The sequence below is a fragment of the Malus domestica genome, chromosome 06 (assembly GCF_042453785.1).
Source record: "Malus domestica chromosome 06, GDT2T_hap1".
Lineage (NCBI taxonomy): Eukaryota > Viridiplantae > Streptophyta > Magnoliopsida > Rosales > Rosaceae > Malus > Malus domestica.
The window spans coordinates 25,838,570-25,861,745 of NC_091666.1; the positions used below are offsets into that span (position 1 = coordinate 25,838,570).

The 23,176-nt window shown below is 38.4% G+C and overlaps 3 protein-coding genes and 1 long non-coding RNA gene across 4 annotated transcripts; 3 read left to right on the top strand and 1 right to left on the bottom strand.

The window, feature by feature from the left end:
• The first annotated feature begins 462 nt into the window (after positions 1-462).
• LOC103420530 (chaperone protein ClpD, chloroplastic) lies at positions 463-6,231 on the top strand. Its single transcript, XM_008358589.4, has 12 exons — positions 463-1,484; positions 1,923-2,062; positions 2,151-2,380; positions 2,530-2,638; positions 2,719-2,849; positions 3,706-3,807; positions 3,897-4,178; positions 4,268-4,356; positions 4,462-4,756; positions 4,902-5,135; positions 5,313-5,546; positions 5,776-6,231. The coding sequence occupies exons 1-12, from the start codon at positions 751-753 to the stop codon at positions 6,097-6,099; spliced, it is 2,904 nt and encodes a 967-aa protein (XP_008356811.2). The 5' UTR covers positions 463-750; the 3' UTR covers positions 6,100-6,231.
• Positions 6,232-8,886: 2,655 nt separating this feature from the next.
• Positions 8,887-9,532, top strand: LOC139197203 (uncharacterized). The gene is made up of 2 exons (XR_011582346.1): positions 8,887-9,249; positions 9,353-9,532. It is a non-coding gene; the product is annotated as an uncharacterized lncRNA (long non-coding RNA).
• Positions 9,533-10,344: 812 nt separating this feature from the next.
• On the top strand, positions 10,345-17,588 carry LOC103438671 (respiratory burst oxidase homolog protein C). The gene is made up of 11 exons (XM_008377211.4): positions 10,345-11,294; positions 11,378-11,540; positions 11,690-11,738; positions 11,840-11,953; positions 12,125-12,943; positions 13,253-13,348; positions 13,458-13,573; positions 13,782-13,884; positions 14,061-14,134; positions 15,615-16,189; positions 17,126-17,588. Exons 1-11 carry the CDS (start codon positions 10,688-10,690, stop codon positions 17,233-17,235), a joined length of 2,826 nt encoding a protein of 941 aa, XP_008375433.1. The 5' UTR covers positions 10,345-10,687; the 3' UTR covers positions 17,236-17,588.
• Positions 17,589-17,689: 101 nt separating this feature from the next.
• Positions 17,690-22,561, bottom strand: LOC103438757 (uncharacterized). The gene is made up of 12 exons (XM_017333385.3): positions 22,388-22,561; positions 22,122-22,247; positions 21,919-22,030; positions 21,717-21,850; positions 21,458-21,602; positions 21,024-21,202; positions 20,097-20,337; positions 19,862-19,960; positions 19,506-19,651; positions 19,183-19,293; positions 18,703-18,791; positions 17,690-18,292 (listed from the first exon to the last, which is right to left on the bottom strand). The coding sequence occupies exons 1-12, from the start codon at positions 22,454-22,456 to the stop codon at positions 17,776-17,778; spliced, it is 1,968 nt and encodes a 655-aa protein (XP_017188874.1). The 5' UTR covers positions 22,457-22,561; the 3' UTR covers positions 17,690-17,775.
• Positions 22,562-23,176: the final 615 nt, after the last annotated feature.

Genomic DNA, 23,176 nt, shown 5'->3' on the forward strand with positions numbered 1-23,176 from the left:
ATTCCAATTTCCTTAACGTATTGGGCAATTGAGCGGTGGACGGTTCCGACTTCAAACTAAAACGTGACTTTGCTCTTCCAATCATGAGCCACTCTTTTGTTTTGGCAGGCAGGCAGGCAGCGCTCATATGCTTACTTTCTAGTCAGCCGTATGTTCCCTTGTTCAAATTGGGTACACCGTACACATGTTTATTAACTTCTGAATTGGAGGGAATTTTACGTACGACTAACCGCATGCAAATGATAACTTAGGTAATTTCGGTTTTGCATTTGGTCATACAGATATTTGACTTGTCAAACATTAAAGTTTTTTATAATCTATGATAAGACTGATCAAATAAATTAAGGTAAAAATATTCTTGAGTTCATTTAGTTAAAACCACAATAGTATTCGAAATCTCCACACTCTTTTTCTTAGCAATTTATTGGACTAAATATGTTGATAAATTTTAGTTTAAGAAGCATTGATTATGATTGGGAGAGAGTATAAAAAGAAAAGAGAAGAAGGAAGAAGTGTTTGCTTTCGCTTGGAAATGAAGAGATCTCTTGGACGTGGTTAAACATTAGCATCAATCAAGACACCTTTCTTTCGTCTTCAGCTTAACAAATTTATCATTTTATACAATTTTTTGGATCCAATAATCCTCCATTTATTCTTTACACTATTTTTTCAAAGCAAACCCAAACCTTCCCACCTTCCTCTCTCTCTCTCTCTCTCTCTCTCTCTCTCTCAAAGTCAGAGCTCAGGAGAATGCAAGTGTCATCGTCGTCGTCCTCCTCCGTGCTGATTCCTTCACTTCAATGGTGGACTCCGTCTCTAAATTCTTCTACTTCTAATTGTTGCTGCACTCAATTCCTCCGTTATGATCGCAGCCGAAGCAGAAGTAGCGGCGGCGGCAGGCAAGTCTTCTCTCTCTACCCAATTCGCCTCGCCAACCCATCACCCCCTTTTGCTTCTTCTTTCCTTTCCCCCTTCAAAGCTCGCACCTTTCCCACCGGCCCCACCGGCCGGCGAAAAACCAAGCTCCGGATCGTCGCCGCCGTCTTCGAGCGGTTTACGGAGCGAGCAGTCAAATCCGTCATCTTTTCCCAAAGAGAAGCCAGAGCTCTCGGCAGAAACATGGTGTTTACCCAGCACCTGCTTCTGGGTCTGATCGCCGAGGAGGAGCAGCACCGCCATCTTCATCCGAATTCCCACGGCTTTCTGGGCTCGGGCATCTCTATAAAGCAGGCCCGGGAAGCTGTTCGCGCCATTTGGCACCACCATAGTCAAAGTCAGACTTCTGCTTCTGCAGAAGTTGATCCTTCTAGCCGAGCTGCTTCCTCTTCCGCCACTGATGTCCCCTTTTCAATTAGCACAAAGCGGGTCCTCGAGGCGGCGTTGGAGTATTCGAGAGCTAGAGCTCACAACTTCATTGCGCCGGAGCACATTACCATTGGTTTATTCACCGCTGATGATGGAAGTGCTGGTCAGGTCCTCAAAAGGTACTTTTTTGTCCTCAATTTTGTTTTTCTAATTTTTGTAATTGGGTTGATTAGCTATGAATTTCCTTTGTTCGAAATGCAGTGTGGAACATATGATTTCAAAACTTGGTAGAAAGAAGTATGATGTGCCTATACTTGTTTACTATGGGGTCCTCTATATGCTCCATGTGTTTGTGTTATGAATGGTGGGAATTGGTTATTTTCTTGTCAATAACTACCTTATGCATTTGTCATGCTTCGACGAGTTTGCAATTGCATGGTACATAACCGAAAAGTTGTACCTTGTAATGAAATTGTGTGACCTGAGAGAGAGGGATAGAGAGCATATGACATCTGTACGGGCTGCATTTACATGATTTCATTTTTGGGGACGAGGTTTAAGGTGCGAAAGTGTATATGAGTTTCCATTCTGAAGCTAATAAATGAATGCGATTTCAGACTGGGGGTAGATGTAAACCAGTTGTTAGCCGAGGCAGCCTCGAGGCTTCAAGTAGAGCTTGTCAAAGATGGTAGAGAACCATCTGGGGGATTTCAAAAATCCCTTTCCAAAAAATCAACTGCTTCTGGGAAAAAGAAAGGTAAGAAGTAGGTTTGCTCGTCTCTATTGTTTAGTTTTTTTGCTACAAAATCAGAGGGAATTGCCCTGTAATTCCTCTGTCTTCTCAGATAAAAGTGCTTTGGACCAATTCTGCGTGGATCTTACTGCTTGTGCTAGTGAGGGACTCATTGATCCTGTTATTGGCCGAGACACTGAAGTTCAGAGAATTATTCAGATACTTTGTCGCAGAAGTAAAAATAACCCCATTCTTCTTGGTGAAAGTGGGGTTGGAAAGACGGCCATTGTTGAAGGACTGGCGATTAGTATTGCACAGGCGGATGTCCCTGCTTTTCTCCTGGTGTGTTCTCACAAATGATTTATATTCCTCTAGCTCATCTAACTGATCTAGCTTATCTAGCTCTACACTCTCATCCCAATTCAGTTGCTTATACATTAAATTTAATGTAGCTGCATATTAATAATTTGATTAGCCTTATTTTTCCACAGGAAAAACGTGTAATGTCCTTGGATATAGCACTATTAATGGCTGGTTCAAAAGAGAGGGGGGAAATGGAGGCGCGTGTTACCACATTGTTAAGTGACATAAGAAAAGCAGGTGAGTAAACATTTTTCAGTTATTTATATAAGAAAATAATCAATTCCTGTCTGCTCATTCATGATGTGCTAGCATTGCAGGAAACATTATTCTTTTTATTGATGAAGTACATACCCTCATTGAGTCTGGAACAGTTGGACAAAGAAATAAGGGGTCTAGTCTTGACATTGCCAATCTAATAAAACCGCCCCTTGGGAGGGGTCAATTACAGGTTATTTGTCTACTTCGCCTTCCTTCAATCTTGTTCTATATGTAATTTTAGTGACCGTCCTCATGTATTGGCATGACATCTCGTCATAAATATTAAATCTAGTTAGTGAAGGCATCACTGACACTTAATTGGAAGCCATTAGTCATCTATATGATCAGTCGTTAACTGATCTTCGCAATATAGGGCATTGACCTATGGCGTTATGCTTAGTGCTCGACTTATGGGGTTATCTTAGTGCTTGACCCAGAGATCCTTTGAATAAACGTCTTCATGCATTGAAGAGAAAGTCTAAATTGTATGCCAGAAGGGATTTAAGCATGAGATTGAGAGATTGCTAAGAACTAATAGTGACAGATAACTTGTTGATAATGATGCTTGCACCCAAAGCCAAGTACAGGGATATAAGCATTTGATTGACACTAGTTCTTATTACCAAATATAATTACTAATGTTGAACTCAAGTCTAGTTCCTTTTCTCTTTGGATTATGATGTAATTGTCTTAACCTTCACAAGTAGATATAATAATTCAAAGGTACGTTTTCGTTTCTTGTTCTTATTTCAGTCAGTGATGTTGGAAAGTGACTCGGTACACTTTCTAAGTTTCTAGGGCTATTATCTCATTCATTCATGCATTATTGCTCTGAGTAGCTGAAGTTATTTTATTGAATGAATCTTGGCATACAAAGATAGGAAGTCCAGATTTTTTGTGATCCCACCGTAGTTTTCTTTGTTGTTACATGGAAATGGAATCCAAATCAGTTATGTTGGAGCAATGCCCTGATTTTGTGTTTAAGATCTGTGCTTGTTTTCTAAGTTCTCTTAGTCTAAGTTGCTTTAACATTCTGTTGTTTGCAGTGTATTGCAGCCACAACTGCAGATGAATACAGGTTGCACCTTGAAAAGGATAAAGCATTTGCACGAAGATTACAACCTGTTTGGATTAATGAACCAAGCCAGGTATTTTTCAAAATGAATTTTCATCTTACTGTATGTGAAGTGATCGGTCATTATACAACCCGGAATTGAAATGATATAAATTTTTTTAGGATGATGCAGTTAGGATTCTATTAGGTCTACGTGAGAAATATGAGGCCCATCACAACTGCAGATATGAACCAGAAGCCATTATTGCAGCTGTGTATCTAGCAGCAAGATATATACCTGATAGATATCTACCTGATAAAGCTATTGATCTCATTGATGAAGCGGGAAGTAGAGCTCGTATGGATGCCTTTAAGAGGAAAAGAGAACAGCAAATTTGTATACTTTCAAAGTCACCTGATGACTATTGGCAAGAAATTCGGACAGTTCAGGCGATGCATGAAGTGGTACTGACATTGCTCCTGTTGTCTGTTATATACTTATCGTGTTTAGTGATCCTCGTATGATGCTAATGTTGTGACTACAATATAAGCAGGTCCTAGCGACTGAACTAAAAAATAGCGATGCTTCTAGTGTGGATGATATCAGAGAATCCTCCTCTTCATCTTCCACATCTGGTGATGAGTATGACCTTTGGCCCTGAAAACATATCTGGAGGATAATGCAGTTGGCCTTTCCTGAGGTCACAGAAGGATTTTTAACTGGATTTCTTGCTAATATATTTTTCAGACCTGCAGTGGTGGGACCAGAGGATATAGCAGCAGTTGCCTCACTATGGTCAGGAGTCCCTCTTCAGCAGCTCACCGCTGATGACAGAATGCTTCTGGTCGGTCTTGATGAGAAGCTTAGGAAACGGGTTGTTGGTCAAGAAGAGGCTGTTGCTGCCATTTCTCGAGCTGTTAAGAGATCCCGGGTTGGACTGAAGGATCCTGACAGACCCATGGCAACACTGCTCTTTTGTGGTCCGACCGGGGTTGGCAAAACTGAATTAACAAAAGCTTTGGCTGCATCTTATTTTGGATCAGTAAGTCTTCACTCTTTATAAGAGAAGGTACTCTTTCTGCAATTGAGTAATTGCTAAGAGAACCTTGATGCATTAGGAGCTCGATGAGGCATAGGCATACATCCAATCAAAATATTTTATGTGATTCTTGATGCTATTGTTACAGGAGGAAGCCATGCTACGGTTTGACATGAGTGAATATATGGAGCGCCATTCTGTTAGCAAATTAATAGGGTCACCCCCAGGTTATGTTGGCTATGGAGCTGGGGGCACTCTAACCGAAGCTATTAGAAGACGACCTTTTACAGTGGTTGTGTTTGATGAAATAGAGAAAGCCCATCCAGATATCTTCAACATCCTTCTCCAAATTTTTGAAGATGGCCACCTGACTGATGCTCAGGTTTGTTACCTTTGGCTATAAGTTAGTTGGGTATTTAGCTCGATACAAGGAAACTGTCGCTTGGTTTCTACTTAGTATTTTTTTGGTTGCTCTAACTTTTTAAGTTTTGTGATCGCTTTCTTTCTTACTATAGTCTTTGATTATTGACTCATTTTGTCGACAATGTGGGTTTGATAGGGAAGGAGAGTGTCATTTAAGAATGCGTTGGTAGTGATGACGTCTAATGTTGGGTCCACTATCATTGCTAAGGGCAGACAAAGCTCCATTGGTTTCTTGCTTGCAGATGATGAGGTAACTTCATACGCCGGACTAAAAGCAACTGTAATGGAAGAACTCAAGACATATTTTCGTCCAGAGTTGCTGAATCGGATAGACGAAGTAGTTGTATTCCATCCCCTTCAAAAGGCTCAGGTATGCCATCTTTCATTGGTTTTAGGAATTCCAGTCCCTTAAAAGTAGAAATTCATCACCTTAATCCATTACATCTCTAGGGTTAGGCATTTCCATAGCGCAGTTTGTCTCCTCAAACTCCGCATCTTTGAATTTTTGTAACCTCCGGTGCTGCTCCTCACCGGGCTTGTAACCTCCGGCTTGATATTATATTTACATTCTAATTTTCGTGTCATTTTTTTTACGCTAGATGCTCGAGATTGTAAACTTAATGCTACAAGAGCTGAAGAAGAGGCTGATGTCTCTGGGAATGGGATTGGAGGTGTCTGAATCTGTCAAGGGCCTCATATGTGAGCAAGGCTACGACCGGTTTTATGGCGCCCGCCCGCTTAGGAGGGCGATTACGTCAATAATTGAAGATCCGTTGAGCGAAGCGCTTCTTGCCGGAGGTTACAAGCCCGGTGACACTGTCGTTATCGACGTAGATGCTACCGGAAACCCGTTCATAAGAAATGGATCAGATCAGAGTGTACGGTTGTCCAACAGCAGTATACAACATCCATCTTGTAGTTAATCAAAGTTTTGTTTAAGTTCTCAGGTGATTAATTAATTGTATATACTATATAGTAAATCATTAATTCTTGAAGCATTGGGCTCACATTATTTATTTTTAAATACAAATTGGCATGCTGCCGCCTTTAACTTTCTCACTTTAGTACAATTATTATTGCTTAATATTGTTTTAATATTAACAGTAATTAAGCAAAACAATTCGGACAAGGATTGTCTGCCTCTTCTTGTTCCCGTGCCTTCCTGTTTTGTGTGGTCACGGTTAAGTCATGTCAACATTTTATATTGTTTTTTTATAGATATAATAAGACAAAAATGAATAGTAATATAAAATATTGACGTGGCTTAATCGTGATCACACAAACAGGAGGTCACGGGAAGGACACCGGAAGTGGAGGGCAGACAATCCTTGTCCGATAAACAGAAGGGAAAAAAAAAAAACACTGTATGGGCCTAACTGAGGCACAACGTCAGCACGACACATTGGAGGATAATTCATGGTCGATTTTTAGTGCAAGTATGCTAGCAACTATCAACGGCTAAGCTAGTGACAACACTAAAATTAATGATTGATATACCCTCTAAAATATACTCCGTGATACTCGAAACTCGTCTTTGTCTCATCCCTCCAACTCTGTCAAAAATTCGGCTATATCTCAAGTGGCAAAAGTTAACCTACAAATGTTGTTGCTCATGTAAAATCTGCCTTTTTTTTTTCCTTCATCTCCGTTCAATTTTCACGCACGTCCTTCCAATCAATCAAGATGTTAACTCTTTTTTTAATTCATCTGTTAATTTATGATTTAGTAGACAAATTTGTTTGGTTTGATCTTACAAAATTCTCTTCTTTTGGATTTTTTTACAGGTAGGTAAATTTTATACCTATCTCGACATTTTTCAAATCCTTATATTCTTATATATCTCAGATCACATGCAGTCCAATATCTTAGTGGATAGAGTGTTAGATTTTACTCATCCCGGTTTCAAAACTCCCCCTTTCCTAAATTAATATAAGACTTTGGAATTCCCCCTCCGTTTAATAATAGTAAATTAAAAAAAATTTATATATATATATATATATATATATATATATATATCTCTCTCAGATCAGTCAAATAAAATATCAGTACCAAGGGGTCAGAATTAAAAGTAAAATAAAAACCATGTGGGGTTTGAATTATGTACTTGTTGTGTTCTTATTTATGCACCTAATTTAATGTTGACTCTCCCTTAATTAAATTAGTATTAATCCTAATTTTTTGGTATATGTTTTTGAGCCATCTGCACAAACGTTATTCCCTTTGTTTTTAAGTGATGAGCTGCCCTGGAGTAGTTGGCCTTTGTCTCTATAATTTTATTTTTTTGGGTCATGGGGGAAGAGTAAGGAGTATACATTGCACCTACACATTGAACTATCATCAATGAGTGAGGAAAAAAAATATATATATCATGTCCCTTAGCAATATGGCTCACAGGTGTTATTCTTTCACTTCTAAGTGAACAGGTTTAAATTCAACTCTCATGGATGATGAGTTTGATTTTAAATTGTAATTACCAATGTTTAAAATATTTATGAAATTGTCAATATTTTCGTCAAAATATTTAAAAAATCAAGGACTGATATGAAAAGGGGCTAAAATGGAAACTTCAACCTATATCGACGAGATGTAAGAAAATACTGATTCACTACAGAAAATTTGTCGAAACCCATGACAAATTTTGAACTTTTAAATTTTTTTGAGAAATTTTTCTCTAATTTTGACTAAATTTGAATGAGTTGATATACACACCTATTGTAAATTTCCATAATTTCCGTCGAATGCAACCAATATCGATATTTTTATAAATTTATATATCAATATTTTCACCTATATCAATTTTTAAACACAGATTAAGACTGATAGCTTACTTCAAATCCGCATCCTTTAGTGTACATTATAATTCTAATATTAAATGTTTATTAGCTATCTATGTATTATGTGTAGGGTGTGCCATGTGGATCTAAAACCAAGCTCAACGGCCTCATACAACCAATTACTTTAACTATCCATTTAATCACAAATCATATGAAATATATATTTTAATTAGGTACTATTGATAAGCATGAAGCTCTATAATCGACTTAAATGCAAATCATGTCGTGTTTCTATTTCCTGGAACCCTATTTTGCAATTTAATACTGCCACTGCAAATATATAAACTTTTGCAGCTTTTATTTTTCTTGTGTCTCAAGTAAAACAAAATTGGTATAACAGAAGTCATTTGCTGTCACATGTTCACTGTTTGTTGTGATGAGGGTGAGTGGTATTTTTGTTTTGTTCTCTTGTTGATTTTAGGGTAAATTATATAGAAACCCCTCAAGTTTGAGGTCTATTACAACCTCATACAACATCTTTAAAACATTTCACTTTCATACCTTACGTACTATTTTATTTCAAAACAACACCTTCGTTAGATTTTCCATCCAATAGTCTGTTAAATGCTGACGTGGCTGCCACATTTGTGCTGATGTGGCTGCCACATGGCAAAAAAATAATTTTTTATACATCAACAATATTATAATATTAACCCTATTAAAGAAAAAAAAAAACCAGAAAACCCGAACCCAGATCCCCTTCCCCACAACCCCACATCTCACCCCACCCCCTTACCCATCTATTCCTTCCCGTCCGTCCGTCCCCACCCCCTTACCCATCTCTTCCTTCCCGTCCGTCCGTCCCCACCCCCTTACCCATCTCTCCCACTCTTCTTCTTCCTCCACACCAACCCCAACACTCCCTGACACCCTTTTTTCAATTCCCTCATTCCCTCTCCCTCTCCCTCTCCCTCTCCCTCTATAGGGTTTGAACTTTGAATTCCACCCCTCTCTCGCCTCTTCCCTCGCCACCCTCTGCCTCCACACATCTCCTTCCCCCAAAACCCATATCCCCCTCCACCTCTCCCACCTCAAAGCCCCCACCTTTAATCACTTATCTGATTTTTTTTCACTAGTTTTCTTAGAAACCCCTGCAACCCACTACCTGCAAAACCACAACCCATAGCCCACAAGCCAAATACCTGCAATCGTCGCCCAAGGAGGTCGCGAGCTTATCGTCGACGGGAAGGGCAAAGGAAGGCATGTGGGTCGTCGCGGGGGGGGGGGGGGAACAGACGGGTTTGGTTTCTTCTGATTCTGGTTTTTTTTTGTTTTTTTTTAAATAGGGTTAATATTATAATATTGTTAATGTATAAAAATTATTTTTTTTGTCATGTGGCAGCCACGTCAGCATTTAACAGACCATTGGATGGAAAATCTAACGGAGGTGTTATTTTGAAATAAAATAGTACGTGATGTATGAAAGTGAAATGTTTTAAAGATGTTGTATGAGATTGTAATAAACCCTTAAACCTGAGGGGTTTCTATGTAATTTACCCTTGATTTTATTACTGTTTTAAAAGTCTCCGTCTAGTGGTGCTTAGGTTCTGCTTAGGCCTTAGGTAGATGATTACTGCCATAATTAATCCTTAAGCGTTTAGACTATTTAGGTGCCCACCCACCTAGACTGCTTAGGTTGCGACTCTCATTTAAACAAAAAACAAATAATTTTCATTTTGTATTTTACTTTTTCAATAAATTGTAAGAGATTTGTTAGATACATGGATGAACACTCATTATATGTTGTTTCCCCATGTTTTCAATATAATCTAGTACTCTATAATTTATATATCATTATATTTCGTAGTTTATGTATCCCAGTACAATTTGTATTTTATAAAGTATAAACAGACATTTATTTATATGTTATATAATAAATTTAATTAAATTAAAAAAAAAGGCCTAAGCCTATGCCTAGGTCCCGCTTAGACGCCTATGTGCTAACACTTGCTCGCCGTCTGGCTAGCGCTTAGGGCCTTTTAAAACCTTACTTTTTCTTATATTATATAGGTAAATCAGATTCACTATATTCACATTCGCTTTGAAAAGAGATTTATAGATAAAGAAAACGTAAAAAACAAAAATGAGTGATTAAAGATAACTTACTTGAATGAGGATTTGGCTTGGGGTATAAAAGGCCGGACATGTTGACTTATCCCAGATTCATGAGATTCACGTTTACCTTAGAGGTTTATAGATAAAGAGAAAGTAAAAAGGAAAGAACAGTGATTAAAGATTGTAACTTTCTCAGCACCATCCAGACTACTCTACGAGACATCGCACACGTCATAATATCAGAATTTATAGTGTTAGCTGTTTACGCACACAAATGATAGGCAACCATCGACTGTTACAAAACTTATAAAAGTCTCACACTAATCAATCATTAAAAAATTATTTCGCATTTGCGCGACTGATTCTAACAAAACTCGTAGATAGAATATACTTTCTTTGAAGTGGGAATGATCTGACCTGCTCTATAAATAATATAAACATCACATGCATACACTCCATCCACTAAGCCCCAGAAAGAAATGAAAGAAACAGAAAATAATTAACAACCCTTTTGGACTCTTCTCTCATTGCCAGCCTTTCCTTTGTTATAAGCAAAGAAACACACCAAGATCTTCAGCCTTAAAATTTCTTCCTCACAGAAACTCGTTTGGTTACTGAGAAAATGGGAACAAATGAGGCTGGAGGAGTTCATTACCACTCAGATACTGAGATCATCGGTGGTAACGAAAAAATGGCGAATTATAGCGGTCCGCTGAGCGGACCTCTTAGCGGACCACTGAACAAAAAAAGATCAGGCACAAAGAAGAATGCCAAGATCAACACACCGGAGCCAATCTCTGCTACCAAGCCTGGCATTAGTTCAAATGATGAAGAATCTTATGTCGAGGTCACTCTGGACGTCCGAGATGATTCTGTGGCGGTTCACAGCGTAAAACCTGCCGATCATCCTCCTCATGAAGATCACGAAGATCATGTTGAGCTGCTGGGAAAAGGGTTGGAGAAGAGCCGGTCTTTTGTTCGAAATGCTTCATTTCATATCAAGCGCCTGGCCTCGTTTTCAAAACAAGCAGTAGTAGCAGCAGTGCCTCATCATCATCCGCGAAGGCGGTTTGATCGAACACAGTCAGCGGCTGCCCCTGCATTGAAGGGCCTCAAGTTCATCAGCAAGACTGATGGGAATGAGTGGCCTGAAGTTGAGAAGAGGTTCTGCAAGCTCACTGCTTCCACCAATGGCCTGCTTTCCCGTGCGCTTTTCGGGGAATGTATAGGTACTAATAGCAGCTTTTCCTAATGCTACTTCAATTTCTGTTTACATTTCTCATGTTTGATGTTTTGGAAAACTCTTATGTAGGAATGAACAAGGAATCGAAAGAGTTTGCAGGGAAGCTTTTCGATGCGCTTGCTCGAAAGCTCGACATCAAAGGCGATTCTATCAATGAGGATCAGCTGAAAGAGTTATGGGATCAAATCTCTGAGCAGGGATTTGACTCCAGGCTTCAAACTTTCTTTGACATGTAGTTTACTTCATGCTCATCCCAGTTTTTTTTTCTTTTCGAGATTTCCTGAAGCAATCGCTAAAATTAAAAACTATAAATGGAATGGTTATCAAACGAACTCTTAATTTCTCTATTCTTTCTCATCTTTTAAACATGAAAAATTTCAGGGTTGATAAAGATGCAGATGGAAGAATCACCATAGAGGAAGTCAAGGAGGTATGGCAGAAAGAATCACCAAAAGTTAAATTAATTCATGTGATTTTTGTGTAGGTCTCTCAGGACATTTTCGAAATTAATTTTTTTAATCCGAGATGCAGATTATTAGCTTCAGTGCTTCTGCCAACAAGCTCTCAAACATCCAAAAACAAGCAGATGAGTATGCAGCATTGATCATGGAAGAGTTAGATCCAGACAATCTCGGATACATCATGGTAAATAGTTTTTTCATTTTATTCACTTTCTAATTAATCGAATCTTAACTGCGGAAGGGAGGATTCAAACTTAGGGATGGAGAGGGGAGCACACAACTCTAGCCAGAGTTCTTAATTTTAAAATTCTCAAGTCCTTGGTTCATTTGATGATGGTGACGAATGTGGGAACAGATAGACAGCCTCGAAACGCTCTTGTTGGAAGGACCGGAAGAGACTGCAGCTGCGGCAAGAGGAAAAGACAGCCGAAACCTAAGCAGAATGCTGAGCCAGAAGCTCAAGCCTACAAGAGAGCATCCATTAACAAGGTGTTATAACAATACAAAGTACTTCTTGCAAGACAATTGGAAGAGAGTTTGGGTAATGATCCTGTGGCTCGGAATCACGTTAGGTCTATTCGTGTACAAATTCATGCAGTATCGAAACAAGGCAGCGTACGAAGTGATGGGACACTGCGTCTGCATGGCGAAAGGTGCAGCGGAGACACTCAAATTCAACATGGCGCTCATTCTCCTCCCGGTCTGCCGGAACACCATAACCTTGCTCCGAAACAAGACCAAACTAGGAGGCGTTATCCCCTTCGACGACAATCTCAATTTCCACAAGGTGATAGCTGTGGGGATTGGGTTTGGAGTTGGGATACATGCAATCTACCATATGGCCTGCGACTTCCCGAGGCTCATTCATGCGAACAGCGATGACTACGAGCTGATGAAGCCATTTTTCGGGGAGGTGCAACCTTCGAGTTACTGGTATTTCGTGAAATCTTTGGAGGGAGTGAGTGGGATTGTCATGGTGGTTTTGATGGCGGTTGCATTCACATTGGCTGCTCCTTGTTTCAGAAGAGGTAAAGTTAACCTGCCTAAGCCTCTGAATAAGCTCGCTGGGTTCAATGCCTTTTGGTATTCCCACCACCTTTTCGTCATAGTCTATGTCCTGCTGATTATCCATGGAGTTCACCTGTATCTGACCAAGAAATGGTACCAGAAAACAGTAAGAAACCTTCTTAACTACCTCATGTTTACAATAAAAACAACCCTGCAACGTTGATGTTCCTGTGATAGTATCTCAAGCTAATCATGAACTGTCATGTGAGAACGTTAAACATGATTAGTTTGGAATACCGTTATAGTGACATCATTGTAGACAAGTTTCTCTCCATACTTCACCTTTTTACTGTTGTATCAATTTGTCCGACGATGTTCATTTTGTAATAATTGACGTTTTGCATAAAGAATTTCTATATGATTAATGTATGATTTTTTTGTTGTAACACTTATTTCATGGTCATGGCATTGACAGACATGGATGTACCTAGCTGTTCCACTCACACTCTATGCTGGTGAAAGATTAGTTAGGGCACTCAGATCCAGCATCAAGCCTGTTCAGATTCTAAAGGTAAGCAACTTTATATATATTGGAGAAAATACCACCAAATGATTAACATAAAAAATTAACAAAAATGACATTTATAGATCTGATTATTATTTGTTTAATTATGGTGAAGGTGGCTCTCTACCCTGGTAATGTCTTGGCACTTCATTTGTCCAAGCCTCAAGGCTTCAGATACCATAGTGGGCAATACATGTTTGTTAATTGTGCTGCTGTGTCGCCATTTGAATGGTAATTAACCTTAATCATTGTTTTAACATATGAATCAATTAAATTGTCATGCATGATTGTGCCACATTTTTAATCATATAGCTACTAAGTGGAATTAGGTTTACGATTTTGATTAGTAGTCTAACAATATAACATTATGATCCTATGATCCTTACATGTCTTTTTCTCACGCACTTGTCTATTTTCTTGTGTTGTTAATGTACAAAAGGCACCCGTTTTCCATCACCTCGGCCCCTGGAGATGACCACCTCAGTGTTCATATCCGGATCGTCGGAGATTGGACCCGACAACTTAAAACGGTGTTCTCAAAGGTGCGTCTGCGATCACAAACTTAATTGCTTAATTACATACACTGCAAGTGTAGCTAGATTTTCCTTAAAGAACAAATATTGACATGTATAACATAATTGTATATGGATATAATTGAGACCCACATTCTAACTATTAATCTCATGGGATGTTAATCTTGTTGTGCTGATTTGTTTAGGTATGCCAACCACCTCCTAGTGGGAAAAGTGGACTCCTTACAGCTGACCACATGCAAGGAGCTGAAAACTTGATGTGAGTAACAATAACTTAAGGATTAATTAGCTGGTAATGCTCCACTAAATCATGAGTTTAGTAACATCTCTTAATGGGTAAAAACAAGGTTGTCAATTTCGCTAATCGGGCTGCAAGCACGGGCCTAGCGTCTAGGCGACTTAAGCAGCTTAGGCGATTCTTTTAATTTTAATTTTCAAACGCTTAAAGATTAATCAGGGTGGTCGTCAACTGCCTAACCCCTAGGCGCAGCCCTAGGAGGCGTTAGGTGGAGATTTTTAGAACAATAGGAAAAAAGAAAGCAAAAAAAAATCTAGTGTTTAAATCTAGGATAATGAGGGTAAAGTAAAAGTGCCTAGCTACTAGAGAATTTTTTTTAATCTATTCTCCACCTATATTTTATTGTATCTATCTCTCTCATCACATAATTAATTTACGTAGGCAACTTAAATGATTAGATAATTGGACACTATGGGATATACACTGGCTATCAATTTGGTCATTAGTAGACAAAATATTCCCAATTGCATATACTTGTAGGACAAATTGTAGGACAAAAGAAGAAAAGGTACTTAATCTTGATTGGTTGTGCTTAAAGAAAATAAGATAAACGCCTAAACATGGATGTGGTCTATCATTTTTCCTGATGTGCTGTTCACATATTTTTTTTACTTTCCATATACCGTATTAATTTTTGGACGTCTAATCAAATAAATTGAAGAATATCAAATAAAAAAAATTAATAATATATATGTGAGAAATAAAAATAAGTGTGTGAATAACACATCATTTCTCTAAAGTAAAAACTAGGTGGCCTTAGTTTTTCCTTCTTTGTTATTTCCTTTGCTCATGATAAAGTTGCTTTGTGTCTTTTCTGACAACGACTAATGAGGGAAAGAAAATTTGTCTACTTTATGGGTGCTGGTTGGCCTGTATCTTAAGCCAATTAGCACTATTGTCGTTGAAAAATGCTAAGAATATTTTTTCAAAGTTGAACTCTTTATCGGCTCTCTGTTACCTAACAGTTTAATGTTAATTTCTGTGTTAACATTTTAAAACATTGTGCAAAAAATATGAGGTAGCAGAGAGTCCATATAGAGTTCCACTTTTGAAAAAGTCTCCTTAGCATTTCTCTTGTTCGTTTTAACTTTCTCATATGGGAAATGCTAAGGAGTCTCTCTCAAAAGTGGGACTCTCTATAAACTCTTTAGCGACTGATGTTTTTTGCACAATGTTTTATAGTGTTGGCACTGGAATTGTATCACCACATTGTGCAAAAAACAAGAGTCGGCGGAGAGTCCATAAAAAATCTCACTTTAAGAGAATTCCCTTAGTATTTCTCTTCTCATATTACAATATGCGATTAACTTTAGAATACCGCGACTTCACATTTTTAAGTAAAGTTCTAATAATGGGCTTATTATTAGTTTTTTCTTTTTCTTTCTTGATGTTAGTGGGAAGTGATTAGTGTGATGATTTATTTATTTATTTTTGAAAACAGATTTCCAAGAGTGTTGATCGATGGACCCTATGGAGCACCAGCTCAAGAATACAAGACCTATGAAGTGGTGTTGTTGGTAGGGCTAGGGATTGGGGCAACCCCAATGATTAGCATTTTGAAGGACATAGTGAACAATATCAAGGCCATGGAGGAAGAGGAGGAGGACAATGCTTTAGAAAATGGTGGTGGTGGTGGTGGCGGCACCAAGTTACCACACAAATCATCAAAAACACATGCTGGGTCGACCTCGGTGGGACACCATAACTTTAAGACCAAGCGGGCGTATTTTTATTGGGTGACACGGGAACAGGGCTCCTTTGATTGGTTCAAAGGAGCGATGAATGAGGTGGCGGAATTGGACCACAACAGGGTCATTGAATTTCACAATTATTGCACTAGTGTGTATGAAGAAGGTGATGCACGTTCTGCCCTCATTGCCATGCTTCAGTCTTTGAGTCATGCAAAGAATGGTGTCGACATTGTCTCCGGCACACGTGTCAAATCGCACTTTGCCAAGCCAAACTGGCGTGAGGTCTACAAGCGGATTGCACTCGATCACACCGATGCTAGAGTTGGTGAGTTCCCTTCCCTCTGCCACAAAACTTCATCACACAACAAATTTTGAAGGAAAAAAAAATAAAAATTTTAATTTCCCTAATATGGGAGGAATTTAAAGTACTCGTGTTATGAAAATTGTTTTCATAATATAATTTATAATTGCAGTGTCATAGTAACAGTATTCCAAATCAATAAGTTTTATACTTTCTCACATAATAATGCATAATTGACTTAAAATGTTGTCACTATGACATTTAGTCACGTGGAAGTTCTGCTCTACTAAGAGCATCTTCAAATGAGATGTCAAATCCTAGGTGGAGATGTCACTGTGCGTATTTGATATAAAAAAATCCTTCCAATCAAAGTGTTATTTGTTAATTTGATTTCAAGCCTTGATTAGAAGTCAAATTTGACATCAACATCAAATTTATTTTTAACTAATTTTAATGGTGGGTTCTTTATTCCACTAACATTTACAAATTTTGTTTCAACAATTTTTTAAAATATAACAATCATTTAAAGTTCTATATTAATAAGAAAATAGCATTTGACAATTCAGTTAGAGAAGTACAAAATTTGACATAAGACTTCGGATGGGATTTAGGAATGATCTAATACACCAAATATTCCTCAAAAAATAACATATCATATTTACAAACTATTAGTAACCACATCTTTTTATAGGATAAGGTTTCTCGTAAAGCATAACTTTTTTAAAAGTATGAATAACAATTCTCTTCTTTGTTTTAACGTGTTACACATATTAGCTTTCCTAGTTCCTTTTACTATCGCATTTATGTCGTCGTTAAAGAAAGTCATTGGTTGGATAATATTCTAGGGGGTGGGGCTTTTGTTGTTGAGGATGATAGAACGTGGATGACCATCAACACAATATCAATGTCTTAATCATGTTCAATTATTTAACCAGAAGGGGTTGTTTTTGTGTCGTGCAGGGGTGTTCTACTGCGGGCCACCGGCGCTTACCGAAGAGCTACGCCAGCTGTCCCTCGACTTCTCTCACAAAACCTCCACCCGATTTGAGTTCCACAAAGAAAACTTCTGATAACACAAGTCTGTCCCACACATTATATATATAATTATAATTATACAAGTTAATTACAGGTTGGATTGAAGAGATGTGCAAACCATGTTATACAATGATGCAATCGTTGTAATCTCTTATTATCATGTGAGATGAGAGAGAATAAGAGAAGATAATATTTTGTAATGATAGAATCTCTCAGGTTTTAGGAGAAATTCTTGGGTACGGCTGACGCAGCAACACACTCATTAGGATTTGAGACTCACATGTAAAGTCGCATATTGTTAAGGTATTGTTGTGTGCAGCAGTCGCATCTTAAATTCTCCCATATTGTAGCATAAAGTTTGTATTCGAGTTATTTTCTTTTTCCTTAACTTATACATAGAAGAGAATGTGGATGTATTTTTAAGTCATATATGATAATCATATAAGGTTGTGTTTGGTCAAGAAGATAATTTCCCAAGGGAACTTCCCAGTGTAATGGCAAGCTTGTAATTTCACAAGCTTCTGGTACTTATACGACTCACAAGTTTAAACGGCTAGTTTGGCGGCGGTCATGTTTTATTTATGCTTCCTTTTTAGCCTCTGGAAATTTGGTTTCATTAGTTGGCTACCAGTTATGGGTTGGTTTGGAGCAGAAATAGGCTGGGATGGGATGAAAGGCCTCTTTACCTCAACAATCGGATTCTTTGTGCCGCCGGCATTGTTTGTGAGGATCGGAGACACTGATTCTCTTTTGAACTGTCTCGGCACCTCGAGTCTCTCTAGAATTCTTGATGTTTTCGCGTCAAGTTGCCGGTTACCATCTGGTGGCGATAGGACTGATTGATCTAGCTTCGGTTTGGAAGTGCAAACTGGAGAATGTAGCTCGGAGACATCATTGACGATCAGCTTCTCCCACTCTTCTGTAATGCAAGCAGATGCTTTGTCTTCTATGGCTGTCGGATCACAGTGTGAGGCTTCGTTTCTGATGATTGGAAGATCTATTGTTGAATTTGACTGTGCAGCCACTTCTGGAAGTTTTGGTTCGGTTGCGTTTGGCTCATAGGTTTGCTCTTCAAATCCAGGGGCTATTGATCTGAAATATTCACGTCAAAAAGCAATTAACAGATGGAACTTTCACCATTAGTTCTCGTATATAGTTGCTAAACACCCTGAATAACACTAGTGAATTGAAAATCAGTCCTAGACACGTGCCTAAATAACAATATCGATGAAAATGAGGCCATCCTTGTACACAAAAACCTTGAGTTGGATCATGAAAAAGTAGACCGTGACTAGATATCTTCAATGATGACAAAAGAAAAAAAAAAACCGAAACATTCATGCTGAGTAACAAAATCCATGTTTTCAACATTCGCTTCCTCTACCATTTATAAAACATGAAACGGGTGTGCTGAGAGTAACAAGAGCCAATTGGTGCCTGTATATCTGTACGATTATTTCTATATGTTATGCAGGCTCAAGGTGGATGAAGAGAACAATTACCCCAACTGTAAGCTCTCCTTTACAAGCAAGTTTAAATTCTGATGGAAGCCCCTCTCGTGCAGCATGGGATTATAATCTCTAACATCAATCTGCACAAATATTTGGCGGAATCACTGCATCATGCAACAATCTAAGCATTGAAATGCATGCACATAACTCAATTTTATAGACGTTCTGTGATAAAAGTCACTAATCTAACTCATGAATATGGTAAAATATATTGATCTCTTCACCAACACTCTGCACTAACAACATATTTAAGATATTGAAAACAACAAATAATTCCTGGGAAGATTTGGTTCAAATTGTAGCTTACACCATGCAGCACTTTGTGGTCTAGACGAATTGTGAAACTCAACAACCTTGTCAAACTAGATATTTAAAGAAATTGATTCAAGTCGCTTACTCATAAGAAGGATTAAAAGAAAAGGATTTTCCCAGTATTTTCCAGAAGAATGCAAGCAGAAACATGGTTCATACCTTTGACAAAGATTCGTTAATTGAGTTCTCAATCTCCTTACGTACTGAAGAACTAGTTGTTAATTGGTTGAGATTGGGAATGTGCAAAACTTCCTCTGATCCGGCAATGCGCTGCAAATAATATAATAATGGTTAACAGAGATACAAGATATAGCAGAGTAGAGAAAATAAAGGCAAAATAATTAGCCAATGCATATAATCCATGCTATGTGGAACTAAAACTGGACCAAGCTGGAAGCACAGAAACAATGATATACACAGCACAAAGATAATTGTTGTGTAAAGAATTTTAGTATTTCAGGAACTTAAAGAGAAATATTCACTCTGAGAAGCATCGGCCCGTTGCCCGAAGGTTGAAGAATATAATAGCAGTGCAATGTGCCCTCCGTCATACTTTCTACATTACAATTTGAAGAGCATAACAGACACTGGTCCATTGAATGTAGTGCACTGCAAATCCCACGGAAAACTGCAAATTTGTAGCCTGGTTAGGAGAAAAGAACAAAATGTGAACATAGATAAGAGTTACTGAAGCATTCAGAGAATCCCTGCAAGTCCTAGTATTAGACATCCACAAAGTCTCTGAACTAGGTTGTCCTGGATTAACGTATCAGCAACTCTTACTGGTATACAAGCGAAGTGACAAACCAAAAAAAATCAAAGGAGGTCTTCAACGCACGTTGAGTATTCAATTCTGACTGATCAATTTCATCCGGACTAGTTTCTATCTCATGAAAAGTTGATGGAATCACAACATAGGAAGCTCCCATTATAACACCTGTGATAAAAAGCCCAAGAAAGGGGTAGTTAATCAATGCTGAGACCAAAAACTGAAAGGACCGATCAATTCTTTAGTGACTTTCTAGTAAGCTCAGAAGGAACTAATAAATGTCAGCTTCAAGCTTAACATTTACCTTCGCTTAGAGACCCCATGTTAGTCCTCTCAATGACATTGAAGTCAATTGGCAAAGAAGCACGCTTGAGCTTCATAGAGCTTGGGAATGAGGGCAGTAAAAGGATTGTTTTTACTCCAACTTTCACAGAATTTTCAATCACATCACATCTTCCAAGATTACAGCCTGTGACCGGACAAGAAAGTTCCTCGCTTCTATTTCTAACAGCATCTTCCAGCGAAATGCCATGACATCTGCATGTCTATAAGCAGTAAACCTATAATCAAGATCTTAATTGTAGACTTAAATTGTGAAGTTGAAATAAATGAAAATGGAGGAACGAAGGAGTATATCATGTAACAAGAAAACATGATGTCTTCCATATTGCTTCTATGCAGGGAGGATAGAGCAACTGTAAATTAAGTTTACTCAGATTTAACTAAGCAGCTCTCTAATTAAGTGATAGCAGTTGCTTGGAATAACAGAACAAACCATACAGTGCAGATATCATTGTACTATGCTCACGATTTTACGACTACTAATACAATCTTCTTGAAGCAATGATAACCCACACATAATCAACCTAGCATAATCCAGGACAGAAATTAAAAATATGAACCAAATTCCTCTGTATCCATCATGACAGCTATTTCAGTTAGCTTTTGGATCTCAAGAAAATGAAAGCCATGTATTACTCTACTTGTGATAAATATCAGTGTCTCAGGCCAGATGATGATGCTGTAACAACTCTAAGCAGTTTTCACTTTAACACCACAAATCATAAGTTCATAACATAAGATTTTAAATGATGCTCAGTAGTCAGTACATAAGTTATGATGGCAAATATGACCACAAAAATCCACCACCCATGAAGGTTTTTCAGCCAACATGGATGGTTCACACGTAGAGGAACTATAAAGTTTGACAAAGGAGTATTACATATAGTACCTGACAGGGATAGAAACCATCGATAATTGGATTGACAGATATATACAAGTTGCAGGATATCTGTTTCACAGAGCCCACAAGGTTGTTCTTGAAGTTAAAACGAGCTTGCAGTGGTTCTTCAACGTCATCCTTTAAATCCTGTAACCATCGGTTTACCAGGCCATGCAATACTTTGACATCTGCAAGTTTTGTTAATAGTAAGAACAAACTAACCCCAGCTTGTGGCCTTGAACGGCTACAATGATTCCAGTCTCTTAGACTGTAATGACAACTATTAACATACATAGAGAGAATTAGTGAAATGGAAAGAGCACTTGAAGGAAGTATATGGCCATCCGTTTATGCTCTCACGCACATGAAAGATTTTTTTTCATTAATCAAAGTTGGCTGTCCTAGTATCCTACGTACAGAGATGAATGATAGGAGTGGAAAACCTGGGAGATATGCTTGAAATGAGCAATTATCAAGATCAGAGATACATGTTTGAAAATTGTTGAAATTCTCTTTTGTATTGCTCAGATGGGATGATCTTTGCTCAAACAGTACAAAATCGACAGAAACACACTTTTCGGCCGCCGCCTGTGGAAAAAGAAGCCAACACCAAAAGAAAACCGTGCCATGAGAAGCAAGCTGCAAAAGTAAGCATGGCGAAAAAAGAAAACACTGAAGATAAGTAAGCAATGAAAGGCTAACCGTGAGAGTTTTTAGCATGACAAAGTCGACATCTCGAGGCAAACAGGAGGTTATGACAATCACTTTTCTCATGATATCTTTACCTCCCCAGTGGTACAAAACTTGATCATTTAGGACACTGGAAAGTTTCACACCTGCAATAAATTAAACAGAACTTAACAAAATGAGCATGAAGAAGAAAACAATGGATCCCATAGATTACCCAAATCATCGATCTGAGGCCAAAATCCATGTGCAGGCAAGTTGTTAACCGCATGGTGGAAGTCGCGGAGATTGAAGTTTCCGCTCGGACTCGGTGTATATATGATCTTCATCTGCAAAAACGATATATTCAATCGCTCTCAGCCTCTCGGCCTCTCATGGACAATAAAACAAACAGGTAGCCTGCATTACGAATTCACATACCTCATCGGACAAGGAAATCGGATTTTGAAAAACGTAGCACAGGCCAATCCGATCTCTGAGCGACTCCGATCTGCCCCACGGCGCCGGCGATGAAATGGCGTACAAATTCGCAAGCTGCAACAGCGACTAGCAAAATTGACCGGGAAAACGCATGCGATTCGTGAGTCGATCGATTTCGAAACAGCAATTTGTATGGATAATTTGTACGAATTGTTGCAATTTATAGAGAAATTAAACAGTGTTAATTGAACTGAATTGCTTCTTACCTGCTTCAAGTCTCTGAGAAATGGAGGCGGTAAGCTTCGCAGGTCCAGAACAAAGCACAACTCCACCATTGCGCTTCGTCTTCGTCTTCGATCGGTCTCGGAAAGCTCGACAGGTTTGGCGCGAAATAGCTAACAAATGACTGTTTGGTTTCTCGGAGTAGAGAATTGGGCCCCAAAATGCTATGTGCTGTGGACTTAAGTAAACGACATGCCGTGGAATGAGAAAGGTGCAAAATTAGCACCCAAAGCTAAGAAAAAACATAGGTCAAAGTTCATTTAGACGTACGATTTAGGGTTGGTTTGGAAGGTGTTTCAAAAGGACAGAAAGAGTTTTTTTATAAATATATTTTTGAAACCAATTCTTGGTAAAAATGCAAGAAATCGTGAAAAAACACTTGAAGTGCTTGTTGCAAGAAGGACATAGTAGTAGGAAGCACTTCAAGTGCTTTCGGGTTAGCTTGGAGATTTTGAAGTCGGGGGCAGTGATGTTGTTTGGATTCTTGCACGGGAAGCCATTGACGAAAATTGCTTGCTTTGCGGGCGGGGATGTAGGGAAAGTGTCTTGGAGATTATTGTTAAGGTGGCAAATCAACTCATTGAGTTGTTAATGGATATCCATTAAAACTCGTTTAGTTTGATTTAGCTTTACATCACCATCACTACTACCAATCTCACTTTTATATTACAGTGATATCAAATTAAACGGGTCTGAGATATTTGAAGTAAAACAAATTTTGCAAGCTTAGAGTTCACTGCTGCATTTGAAATGGATTATGTTGTAAGAAGTGT